General features: G+C 48.8%; 1 protein-coding gene across 10 annotated transcripts in view; it reads left to right on the top strand.

The window, feature by feature from the left end:
- The window catches only part of EXD3 (exonuclease 3'-5' domain containing 3), a 236,037-nt gene that overhangs the window by 116,586 nt on the left and 106,636 nt on the right, over positions 1-12,815 (top strand). For all 10 annotated transcript variants that reach the window (XM_042878808.1, XM_042878811.1, XM_042878809.1 and 7 more), the window contains one exon: positions 11,411-11,577. In XM_042878808.1, the coding sequence (XP_042734742.1) occupies positions 11,411-11,577 (167 nt within the window). The remainder of the gene's footprint in view (positions 1-11,410; positions 11,578-12,815) is intronic.

Below are 12,815 nucleotides of genomic sequence, written 5' to 3'. Positions count from 1 at the left end.
TAGGCAATCTCTGCAGTGCAAACGGGAATTATATTCAGGAGGTGATTAATAAACGATGTGTTTTGCAGTGTAAGTCTGCCTGTCAAATTACCTTTCACTCTCTTTGAGCGGACTGTTTATTCAGGATGTAATGGATTTCATCACTCAGACGTTAAATCTACACTGGCTGTTTTCCTGGAAGGTAGAAACCAGAAGGAGTTCAGCCAGGCGCCGTGTGGCGGCCCTCAGTAGAGCGTATGGCCTCTTTGCCTGCGGGCACAGAGCTGGTGGGTGATTGGTTTGGCTCCTGGCCCTACAGCCGTGGGGGGAATCAGTGCTCAGGAACTGCTCAGAGCTCTGCCCTGTGCTGGGCTCAGGTGCTGTCCCTGGGGTCCCTGGAGTGAAGCTTTCTATCTGTTGAAACCTTCCCACATGCTGCTCTCATTGCTCTTCCCATTCCTCTTGCTGCAATTTGTCCCCTGCTCAGAGGACGGTCACCAGCTCAGTGATGGTGGGAATGTTTCCATTCTTGATCCTGGCAACCAACTCCTCTGCTTCTGCCCCAGCCCTTTTTCTGTACGTTTACTGCTCTTATCAGAGGTCTGTGGAGAGACCATAGAGCCACAACATGATGTAAGAGAATATTGTACCTAGGGGGATAGTAAAGCATGGAGAAATTGGGCAGTGCAAGTAGCAGGCAATGTAAGGATTTCCTTCTATTTTTCAGTTCAGTTTGTAAGTGGCGCTGTGCACTTATTGACAGCTGGAACACCAGCAGGGCTGATGCAGAAAACAGGGACATCCGTGGATGTGTCTGGAAAAGCATAGCGTGATTCTTCAGTTACATTCTGCTTTCTGCATGGAGAGCAGTAAAATATGTGTCTCTACTAATGAAGTTAGCACTGTTGTTCTAAAAGAAATGGGAACTTCTCATTTAACAAACTACAGCTGTTATGGGGGAAATACATGGGAAAGGCCAAAGATGCTGTGCCTTCCGTACCTTCCTATCTAGAGGAACGTTAGCAAAGTTCGATATATATATGCTTGAAAATAAAGACCTGTGTGTTACCTCCTGCACATCTCAGAGAGGATTGCTATGTGTCAGACCTGGAGGGCAGCTGTGCCTAATAACCCTTATCATTGTTTTATTTATAATCCAGCTATTTCTAGATAAATTGTGGTCAAGCACAATCATACAGATGTATTTTATGTGAATTTTATGTGGAATTTTATGTTAGGTGCAAATGAGCCTTGGATAATGGCAGTTTTTTTCCATGGTGTCCATGAAAGTGTCAAAAAGATAAGACAAAGTCCACTGCAAGTTTTTCTGAAGGGGTAGGAGATGTGTTTGTTCAATAACCTTGGAAAATCAGCTCACATTTGCTTAAATAAGAGTCTACAAGGGCCAAGCTCTGGGAATTCAGCAGAGGCTTGTGGGATCTGAGTGTCCATCTCCTGCTTCAGTGAGCTGTTGGTAAGGAATTATTCTGAGAGCCCAGCACCTCCGTTGTAAAAAGTGTGTCCAAATAGCCTTTATGTACACACACAGCACCAGAGACTGAAGAGAAGGGAACTGGAGAGAACCCTGGGGAAAAAAATTACTCTTAGAATTGTTTCAGTATGTTAGAGATGCTTTCTGACCTTAAAACTCCTGCAGCCAGACAGCACTAGCTTGCTGCTAAGCAGCATAATAACATTTCTGTCACTGGCATGCATTCATTCAAAAGCACAGCTTCATCAGAAAGAGATTTGGTATGGTATAAAAAAGAGGGTAATTGGCTTATGGCTGTAGGTTGAAAGGTCAGCGCTACATTAAAGAGTGAGACCTTCAGCAAGCTGTTAGACTCAACCGATAGGCCCTGGTGGGATGCTTAATTCAACCAAATTGGAAAAACATTGCTTTTGTGGGTAATGCAGGAAGTACTGTCATTCAGAACTTTATAGGAACGTGTGGGACATCGAGGTGCTTGAAAGCTACATCAGGAGTCTGTGGTGGTAGTTTCCTGGATGCCTTTTACTGACTCCAAACTGCATCAGATGTAGGGATTTGTGCCACAAAGAAAAAGTAAGGACAGTGTCACTGTCTAGAGCTTCAAGCAAACAAATATCCTTGTTCTTGCTGCTCTAGTGCAAAGGGAATTTTATGAGGAGTGCTAGCAGTGGCTCCTCCAGCAGAAACAGGCAAAGAAGAGGACGAGACATTGAGCTTTCTGCTTCCTATGGTAGCACAGGAAGACAGACTGCCCATTTGCCAAAGCTTTGCACATATTCACACACAGCACAGGTCCACTCCCATGTTCTTATCCAGCCAACAGTAAAGCTACCCGGTCATTCAATAATCATCCCAGCTTATTTAGAGAACCCTGTAATCGATCGGTGCCTGCCTGAGTGCTCCCACAGGTAGATACCAGGCTGTAAAGGCCTGTGCAAATCAGCTGCCTCTCACAAAGATGGCTGGGCCATTTGCAATTGATAGTTTGGCTGTCTTGCACTTCTAGGCAAGATTAGTTCACCAGTTCCCTGCCAAGAGGGGAACCACATAAACAGAGGCTTGTTTGAGAAGGAAAAAGGCTCCTCTGGATGGAGAAGTCATGTAAATAGGAAGAAACAGGAAACTAATCTTCCCTTGTTCTCTCTGAAAGAATGTGTATCTCTGAGGAATGTTGTAATTATGGATTTAGGAAATCAGTCCAATTTGCCGGGGTGTGAATTTCAGAGTTCATTCAGTCAACCCTCTCAAGTATTTCTCCTTCAGAACAAAAAATCACTGGGAGTGTAAATGCACCAAAAGAGATTAAAGGAGAGGAAAAGCCTCTGCCAAGCTTTCCTTTTGGTAAAGATCCCACAGAGATACCTTTATTGCGTTGGCTCTGAGCCAGGTGGGGTTTGCAATGGGTAAAATAAGTGGTAACCCACGTTTTTCTTGCGGGTGTCTATTTATCATCGGCCAAGGATGGCAGGAGTGAGGGCTCCCAAACAAATATTTCCAACGCCAACTTCTCGCTTATTCGCCTGGATTTCCTCAATACAGAATGCCCCCTGTTACAGGCCTTCTCACTGAGGCAGTGATGCAGCTGAGAACCTGCAGCTCTTTGATGACCTGTCTTTCATGGAGCTGTTTCCACATGAGAAGTGCAGCTCAGAGGGGCATTGCCAGGCATTAGGGCTGCATCCAGACAGCGTGGTATGGAAGGAGCCCTATGGGAGGCTGAGGCAGGAAAAAGTATTGGGGGATTCCTGTTTTGTTGTTTGCCTTCGTAACAGCATTTGGACCTGAGCAGAGAGATTGGAGTAGGAAGAGAAGGAGAAAGAGGTTTGCAAGGCTCTTCCCTTACCAACAGGTTCTGCTGAGTCCGCGTTGGCTGTGTGGAGCTGACCTGGGCACCAGCAATGAATCCTCCTGCCCTGCTGGGAACCAACAGAATTCCACCTCTCCTTACAAAGGAGTTTATGAATTCTCATTACGCATGTGACTGTGCATGGGAACACTTAATTGAGCGATTGGTTAGGTTAATTGATATACTGGTTTAGCTTGTTAGGGTTAATATTATGGTTTTCCAAGACAAATGGGAAGGCGTCGTGGTGGCTTCAGTTGCTCTGCATCCTGATAAACTGATTAAGCGTAATGCTGAGCCTCACAGCAGAGGAGACACAGCGACAGTGGTTTTGTTCCTGCAGGCTCTTCCTCTTGGCACATCTGCAGCTCTCGCAGTCCTGCAGTGAAGCAGTGCTTTACTCTCTGTTCTCATCCCCACAACACTGTTGTTCTCTGGCAGTGTGTGGCTGTCGCTGCAGTCCTTGCTGTGCTTTTGTAGCTGGAGTGGAGCTCCTGCAGACAGATCCTGTGGTGTGAGTGGATGTCAGACACTTCTGCTAAGTTGCATTTTGAAATAATCACATTCTGATAGCGATCCTTCAGGCGGCCTCAGACTTCTGCTAGGTCATAGTTTAACAGGAAGCGCCATATTTTCCTTGCGCAGGATTTCATGCTTCAAGACGCAAAATAAAATAGAGTTATGTTATGGTGACATTTGTAGAAAGTTTATGAAAGTGCTTGGCAAGTATATGAACCCTCTTAGGCTTGAGGGAACAGGGGAGTGTTGTTGGATCGTAAGAAGATCAGGCTGGGTGAACTCCAGTAGCAGCGTAGGTCACAGTGTGCAATGTATGGTGGGAGCCCTCGCTTTCTTAAACTGGGGAGCAATTGGCTGTTTGCCACCGTGACACTTTGTTCGTGTGTGTGTGACAGGATGACAAAAGTCTGATAGATAAACGCTACTTCAGAATACACTGGGAAGATAAGGGATGCCAGTTTGTCTTCAATGCACTGTTATTGGTCTCAGACAAAGCATCTACTGTGATAAGTAACATATTACTTTGCACTCTGAAAGAGCTTGGCCCATTTCCCCATCCTCATTCATCTTCAGTCTTGCCAAGTGCTGGAATCTTCCCAGAAAATATCTCCAGCCTGCCATCGTGGGACCAAGAGGTGTGAGAAATCTGGAAGCATATAAAAACTGAGCAGCTTATTTATTCGGAGCAAGTCCATGGTCCTTTGCTGATCCCTGTGATGAATAATATTCAGCAATCTGGGGGCCAGGGTTAGATTAGAATTCAGAAGATGCCTCTGCAGCAGTAGTGAAAAAGAATTTTCAGTCCATTTGTTAAGAAATTGTATTCATTTTGGATTTTTAAGGATGCCATGTAATTATTTCTTTCTTCAAATAACTGACCCTGTCTGAATAGGGTTAGTTTGGCTCTACAGCGCATAAGGACATATGTCTGCAGCATTCCCTGAGCAAGTAGTAGAGGGGGGGATAAGTACTGCAGGTGAACGCATCCAGATTTTGTGCATCCATATACCCGGAACTGTTGTGGGTTGTAGATAAGGAACGTGAGTTAATTATGGGTTAAAAAGACAGAAGTTCTGATGTTCCCTCTATGAAAGTCCCTCAAAGTGTCAGGCTGTACCTATGCTACTGAACAGAAGAGGACCATGAAGTGATCCCTGGCCCAGCCCAGGAGTCACTGGCCAACACATCCACCTGGCTTGGGCTGCCTTCCCTCCTGCGAGGTCTGGCTGACACAGACAGTGACATGAATGGAGGGACAGATGCATAAGCATGGAGGAATGGAATTGTTTGCTAATGTCATTCTGCAGGCCCAGCAGTGGCGGCTGGTCAGACAGTAAGAGCAGATTTTTCAGAGCAGCACTGAAGAGGCTGTGTCCATATGCTGGAGGGCATCAGTGAGGATTCAGCCCCAGTGCTGTGTGTTAGTCTTACGCATGTATCATGATGCTCTCTTTCCCAAATCTCCTGGCATCCTGAAACAGCTGGGGGATTGTGGGGCAGACCTTTCCTTGGGCATACTGGGAGCACTTTGTAGAGCATTACCCTTTTGCTGTATACCTGTGTTCTGGTTGGCTACTAGAGCTGCGATGTTTGGGTCAGATTCAGGGGAGTAAAATTTTGTATGGAGAACTTTTTTATCTCTGAAGTGGGAAGTTTCATGTGCCCTACAACGTGGAGCTGTGAGCAGCAGTCGGCTCATCTGTCACAGCTCTGAGCTGGCTGATGGTTGCTGTGAAGAGCTGCTCAGTTGCTCAGTTGTGTTTTTTGTTGTTTTTTTTAAGTCTCAAGTTCTTGCATAACATTTGTTGAAAATGCTCACTCTTCAGTTCCAACTTTGAAAGCAGAGTTCATTCTTTTACCTCTGTACCTTCTCTCGCCCGTGGCAGGATGAGCAGATTTTGGAGACATGATGATTTCATTTGGCGAGGATGAAGAACTTCCCTCAGGGGCTGCCTGCTACGAGTTTGGAAAGAATCCCAATGCAGGAAATGTATTTTGGATCTCCATGTCATATTGTTGAGCGTGATCAGGGCCATCCTCTACTCTGGTTAGACGAGATCTTGGGTGTTCTCAGCTGGGGAGGTGCTGGGTACTTGAAAGCAGCCGTTGCTGCAAGAAGCTGCGTGTCTTTGTGAAGAGAACAGCTGCGATGCAGGGCAGGGCAGCACTGATCACAGAACCAGAGTAGTTTCAGCTTGAAGGTGGGGGCCCTGCCTGGCTCCACAGCCCCCCTGGACTCATTTCAGCGCTTTGGCACGCTCACTTTTTTTTTCCTGTGTAAAATCATAGAATGGCTTAAATTGGAAGGGACCTTAAAGATCATCCAGTTCCAACCTCCCACCAGCTCAGCTGCTCAGGATCCCATCCAACCCAGCCTCCAGTGCCTCCAGGGATGGGGGCCCACAGCTCTGGGCAGCAGTGCCAGGGCCTCACCGCCCTCTGAGGAAAGGATTTTCCCTTCACATCTCAACTAAGTCTCCTCTTATAGCTTAACGCCATTCCCCCTATCACTACCACACAGTGTAAAAAGTTGGACCCCTTCCTTCTTGCAAGCTCCCCTAAGTGCCTACTTGTCATTTCTGAAAGGCTCCGCCTCTGTTTTTTTCCCTGACAGCCCGTGGTACAGCAGAAAAGCACAGTTACATTCCTGCATAGCGCCAGCTCAGCCTTCCTTGGGCTGACTGAGCCGAGCTCCTCGTGCAATGCTGCAGCCCAGCAGCAGCTCAGGGCTCCCTGCTGACCTCTCTCCTATTTATCTGCTTCTTGTTTGCACTGGGTGCCAAAACCAAGCCCCGGGTCCCAGAGCCAAACCCCAAGTCCCAAAACCATGCCCTGAATCCCAAAACCGGGCTCCGAGTCCCAGTACAACGCCCAATGTCCCGATGTGGTCTCCACGCACAGAGCAGAGGGCAGGAGCTCTTCCCTCAGCCCCTGGCTGTGCCACGGATGGGCTTGCAGGTCTCCCGGTGGATTTTAACAGACAAGCTAGACGTTCGCATTTCTTCTGACCACCGTCTGATGCGGCGTCTGGACTTCTGAGCAACAAGCTGCACGGGTGAGATCGTAAGGGCTGCAGAGGGGAAGCAGTCCGGGCGCAGCCCCGGCCGGGGCTCACAACCAAGCGCTCCTCCCAGGTGTCCCAGGAGCAATCAGCTCCCCCAGGGGAGCCCGGCACGTTGTCTTCCGTCGTTGCTTTCGCCTTGATCCGAGCGATATGGTAAGTCAGGCTCCTCTGAATGGCCTCTCAAAGAGCCGTCTCCCCCAGCTGATGGCGGGGAGGCTGGGAAGCCGGGGCTCCCGATACACAAAGGTAGTGTGAACATGCCCCAGGGAGCCTATTGCCAAAGCTGTGTTGAAAGAGAGAAGAAAGACCACTTCCCCGCCATTGATGTGGTAATGGCCTCCAGAACACTGAAGTGTGGCTCTGTCAATGACGCACTGATCGCTATCTGAAAGTCAGTCTTCGGGGATATGAATGGAGGCTATTTTGTTCTTCTTCGGTTCCTAAATTAGTGCATCTGAGCAGCCAGCGCTGGGAGAGAGAGCGCAGCTCAAGTGGTGAGAAAGTCCGTCTTTCTCATGCTGCCGCCTTTGTGCGCTGCCCGCGGGTGAGCGGCCGGCTGCTCTCGCACGGAGCCTTGCACTGCAGTGCGAGCGAGGCTGGCACATCCCAGCCGAGAGCCGTCGGTGCGGGGCGCCTGCAGGTCAGGATGCTCTTCGCCGGGGGAACAGGCCGCGGTGCCGCTCGGGGTCCCCGCTCCGCTCCCAGCTGTAAATCCTTTCCGTAAATGAGCTACTAACGGTGCGACTGCAATGCAGAAACCTCCATCACAAATGAAGCAACAGTGACAGCACGGTAGGATGCTCCGGGGAACCTGGAGGCACCTGCAGCATTGCAGTGACCCCAGGAGTGCTCCTCACTTCCTCCGTGGCTTACAGCAATTCTGTCCTTCCGAGCTAGGTTTCACTTTCCCCTCCCTTACAGTGTCGGGCTCTAAAATATCCTATGTGACATTTTCTCTGTGTTAGCAGGACGTTTTTCTGCTGTTTCTAGCAGCACTGAATAGCAGAGGAAATTGGCCAACACATTCAAAAGTTAAATTAAAATCTAGCTGCAAATATTGGTGTCACTGCAGCGTGAATAACTTCACTGCCTGGTTAAAGATACTGGGGGAAAGTGGAGAATCGTATCAGGCAGAAATGCAGCTCAACTCACACAGATAAAAGTAACCCAGGGCTGCTGAGGGTGACTTCCAGAACAGATATTGTGTATTTGAATTCCACATTACCAATAGCAGTGGAGGAATTGCTGTGCCGTGGGTTAAGGTCAGGGCATTCCATGATTCTGTGGCATTGCTGGCCTTGTTCTGTACTGACTGCTAGGATCTGTATGAGGCGTTTGGCTGGGGAAGAACTGGATTTACAAGCAGGTAATCTGCAGCAGTCATTTTGGAAAGCTTTAATCATGGGTTGTTGGTGGTGTCAGGCATTTTGTGTGGATTAAAGAATGTATGATACGTCTAGAACCCACAGAAGTAACCAAGTCTCCTGGTACAGTCATCTTCTCTCACTAGGATGTGTGGCTGATGCTCATCAAACCACTGCGCCGCTTTCCTCTCCATGTGTCCTGAAAACAAAAGGCATGAAATGTCACCCCAAGTGCAGTGTTTGTCCCTCCATCCGGACCCACGTCTTGTGGGACCGCTTTCCACATTCTTGCTCCTTGCTGAGCTGTTGCGGTGGAAGCCTTTCCCCTTTAGAGCAATGTTATTTCTTTTCATTCAGAGAAAGAACAAATAACAAACACAGCTATTTTCCATTTCAGAGTGCAAGATGTAATATCTCTGGAGACGTTAACCTTCTTTCCAGAGTTGTTTTTGTGGTTGAAAGAATAAATCTGTTATCATTGAAAAAAGAGAAAGATCTGCACCTCATTATTTCCAGAAATAAAGCTGACATGAGGAGATTTATTAACAATTGAACTGAAGAGAGATCCACTCCCAAAGACTTTGTGTTGTAGGAAAAAAGACAGAAAGACAATGGGATGGACACAGGGGAACCTAGAAGAGGGAATTGCTCTGTAATGTTAATAAGAAAATATGTTCTTTTGGGGAGGACTGTGAGAAGCGGCTTGGCAGAGCAGGCAGGAGTTCTCCCAGCGCCCTTCTTGTCCAAGGTGCTTGGCTGAGCTCAGCTGCATGGAGCAGAGATGTGAGATGCAGTGTGTGGGCTGGCATGGCTGGAGGGAGGGCTCTGGTGGGAGGAAGCATGGAGTGCAAAAGCTGCAGTGTGGCATCCTTTCCTGCACTGCCCATCGCTGTGTCTCCCTTTCCAGCTTCCCCCCTGCAGCCGAGCTCCGGGCTCCCTGTGCTCCCCCCATCCTGCTGGCACTGCTCCTGCTGTGCCTCCGAGGAGCAGCAGTGAAAGTCCTCCTTGTACCCATGGGAAGAGCTGCGTTGTGGCAGCTGGTGAAGCGGCAGGGCACAGACACGGTGCTGAGGTGGCAGTTTTTAGGGGCAGGTTGGCTTCCTGTGGGCACTACCTGGGATGCCAGATGTCCGTGGCTCTTCTTCCAGGCCTGTGCCCCCTCCAACACCTCTCTGGGGTTTTTGGTTTGGGGCGTTTTTGTTTGTTTGTTTCTTTCTTTCTTTATTTTCCTTCCTTCCTTTACCTCGAGGCCGTCGCCAGGTTTGTTTCCTGATCTCTGCTCAGGGCTGTCTGCTTTGAAGAAAACTTCTCACCTTTTAGTTAATGAAGGAATGTGAGGAATGAGGCCCCGTGGCCCCTGCGTTACCACCCAGCACTGCTGGCACATGCAGGGGAGGAAAAGCAAGGTGCCCACACCTGGGAACAGCCTCTGACCTGCGGGAGCTTGGTGGGGCAGCAAAGGAGGGATAGCAGTAATGTGCACACCTGGGCACTTCATTCCTGTGGCCTTTTGCTACCCTAAAAAATACCTGTTGGTAGTGCTAGCAGCAGTGTAGCTGTATATCTGCAGAACCTGATCTGCCGTGTAGAGTTTCAACTTGTTGTAGCAATTAAGTTTCCTTGACAATATTAACTTCTAAGGGAGATGGGTGAGTAAATCAGTCAGCAGGGCTGTCTGGAGGAATGTGGGTCTGGCTGCGGTGGCTCTGAGCCATGTGTGAGCACAGGTGGGCTGGCTGGGCAGGAGGGGTTGCTGCCACCCCCTGCAGCTCTCCTGGTTGTCGGATCACCATACCCTAACTTCCTATTACAGCTGCTGCGTCGCAGCACCCTGAAGAGCATCCAGCAGGGTGGTGAACGAGAGAACAGAGCTTTGGTGGATCTGAGTGTCAAAGTGGAGACTATTGTGGGCCCTATTCATCTGCTCATGGCAGCTCCGTGGTGCCAGTGTGAGCAACGAGCTGTGCTTCCCCACTGGATTAAGCCACAGGCAGCAGTGAGTTTGTGCTTGTGCTCTTCTGAGCTCTGAAATGCGCTCAGGCACATGCACACTGTGTTCACTCCCACCAGAAAACATCTGGGGACAGGGAACATCTCAAACGGCCTCCCCCATTTGCAGGTGTGCATAACTCAGGCTCCTGCAGTGACACTTGAGATTGTGTTTGTCTGTGTAAGCAATAAGCCAGTCATCATGTCCACAGAGACCTGGAATAGATACTAAAGGAGAAATATCTGCTCTGGATACCTCTTGTTATCAGTGGGGTTAAAGTCGGATTTCCAGAGCAAACGATTTCCAGTCCAGGAGGGGACCACTGCCTGCCTGGACTCACTGGCTGTGCTGGCTGGGTCTGTGCTGGTGTTGCAGGATGTCTGCTTAACATCTGCTGCATTTTGCTGCAGAAGGGACCTGGTGGCCCTGTTTTCACAGCAGTGGTGTGCAAACTGAGCAATGAGCATTATCCTCACAGTGAACATCAGAGTGTGCTGCTCAAGAAAGCTTTGCTGTGTCCTGCTTTGAACCCATGTGTGACTGACAAATTGTAGAGTCCTAGTTATCCACGCAGGTAATCCCAGAGCTGGGAGAGGCCCAATGCTGCTGTCTTATCTGCAGCCATCCTATGGCCTTTTCCAGCACATCAGCATCCCTTCAGACCCATGCGTATGCACAGCATGTAAATCAACCCAGAAGCCATGCAGTTAGCTGGCTGATGAGCCCAAAGAGCTGTACTCACTGCTCAGTCACTGCTTCTGATGGTGCTGAATCTAATTAGTGTCTGAGATCAACCAAACAATATGCTAGCCACTGGCCTGGCTACATGGCGTTGCTTTACCCTCACTTATCTCTGCTGCACCCATGGCTTTCAGACAGATATTTCCTGAATACAATATACAAATACAGTTCAGAGCTGCCTTGCTATTGAAGAATCCAAAGAGCCTGGTAAGCTCTTGGCATCCAGAGGTGCTCTGTCCCCTGGCAGAAAGAGGTGCAGCACTTGCTGGGCTTGAATAGTGCGAGTCCTGCAGTGCAGGCATTTCTGCTCCTCTCTGCACTAATTCAGGGCCCCTGGGAGGATGGTTTCTCCTTAGAGGGGTGAGATACACCACAATGGACGTTGCAGTGACTTCTCTTCACCTCTGATTCCTTCCAGAGCACAGTTGGAGAGAATCGATGGCTTCAGGGGCACCTGATACAGTTGCTGCTCAGATACTGTGATCTGAACGCAGCAGCAAGATGGGCACAACACTGCAATTTGCCTGAGGAGATGCTGCCTTCTGAAGTGGCTGATGAGCTTCAAAAGCTTGAGATCCAAGAGAGGTAAATACCCCATTTTGTGCCTCTTCAGTGTAGATTACTTATCATACAAGGACTGTGTATTTGCTTAAAATAATCTGCTGTAGTGCTTCCTTGGTGAGATAGTTTTGCAAAAACTTCCTCCATTTAGTGAGATCACATCTTGGTGATAAATATGGCACATTTGCTTTTCATATGCCTGGAATTGTCTGGAAAGGTGCACTTAAAGCTCACTCATGAGAATTTAGAAGCTGTATGAGGTTGTTTCCTGCTGTGGAGGGGTCTTCAGACTCTCTGCCAGATCACCAGCACAAATGAAATGGTGTGCGCAGGATCTGAACGTGCATTTACCTTATTGAGTTGATTGCATGTTTTCCATATACTCTGCATCCCCCACTGCACTCTAACCTGGTTTAATGTCTTTTGGGAGACTTGTGGACAACAAAGTAGTTTTAAAATTCCTCAAAATTTCCTAATTGTATTTGTTTGCTTCCTCCTTTGACAGCTGTTAACCCAGTCTGGAGGTTTTACTTTATCCAACACTGTGAGAAGTAATGGGGATTTTTGATGATCCTAGAGGAGTTGTGTTAATAGAATTTGATGAAACCAGACTCTCAGGCACAAATCTACCCGGTGATGTTCAGATGCCCTCAGCCCTCTGGTTAGTTTCTGTCCCCCTTCCTTCCTCTAATGCAGCCCCCACAGTGCAGTGCCACAGTTCCCCTCCTGCTTTGGAACCCCATGTTCCATGCAGCAGGTGAGCCAACGGAGGCTGTCTGATCTCCACAGTGCGCTCCATGTGAAGGTGTACCAAAGCTTTGCAGTCCTGGTTCTGTGTCTTCTGGATGTTCTGTGCTGTGTACTTTGGAGTTAACAGCCCCACGTCATCCTCCTTGTGCAGCAGTGTCCTCCAGTCGCTTAGTTGTGCTGTATGGAGGAAGAAGGGTATAATGTGCTGAGCCTCAGTTGCTTGCTCATGAGTGAGGGTGTTTCTGCCACACTTCAGTGGCTCTGCCCACAAGCATTTTAAAGCAGATCTCTAAGGTAGTGTCGTGTTCGGCACTATTAAAGCATTTTTTTCCTGCAGAAAGATCTGCACACTGCTGCTGGCTCCTGCAAGTCCTGAGGAACTGCAAAGACTGCAGGGGGTGCATGTGGGCTCTTCTCAGGATCTCACCCAGGAGATCTGGAACCTTGGGCTGGGTGAGGTCTGGTCCTGTGAACCCAGGCTGGCAGCCTCTGTGCCCATGCATGTTCACCAC

The sequence above is a fragment of the Lagopus leucura genome, unplaced genomic scaffold (assembly GCF_019238085.1).
Source record: "Lagopus leucura isolate 7727_CA_CO unplaced genomic scaffold, USGS_WTPT01 Super-Scaffold_100022, whole genome shotgun sequence".
NCBI classification, from domain to species: domain Eukaryota; kingdom Metazoa; phylum Chordata; class Aves; order Galliformes; family Phasianidae; genus Lagopus; species Lagopus leucura.
Note: the sequence above shows the minus strand (reverse complement) of the source record. Positions and strands in the feature narration are given on the sequence as shown.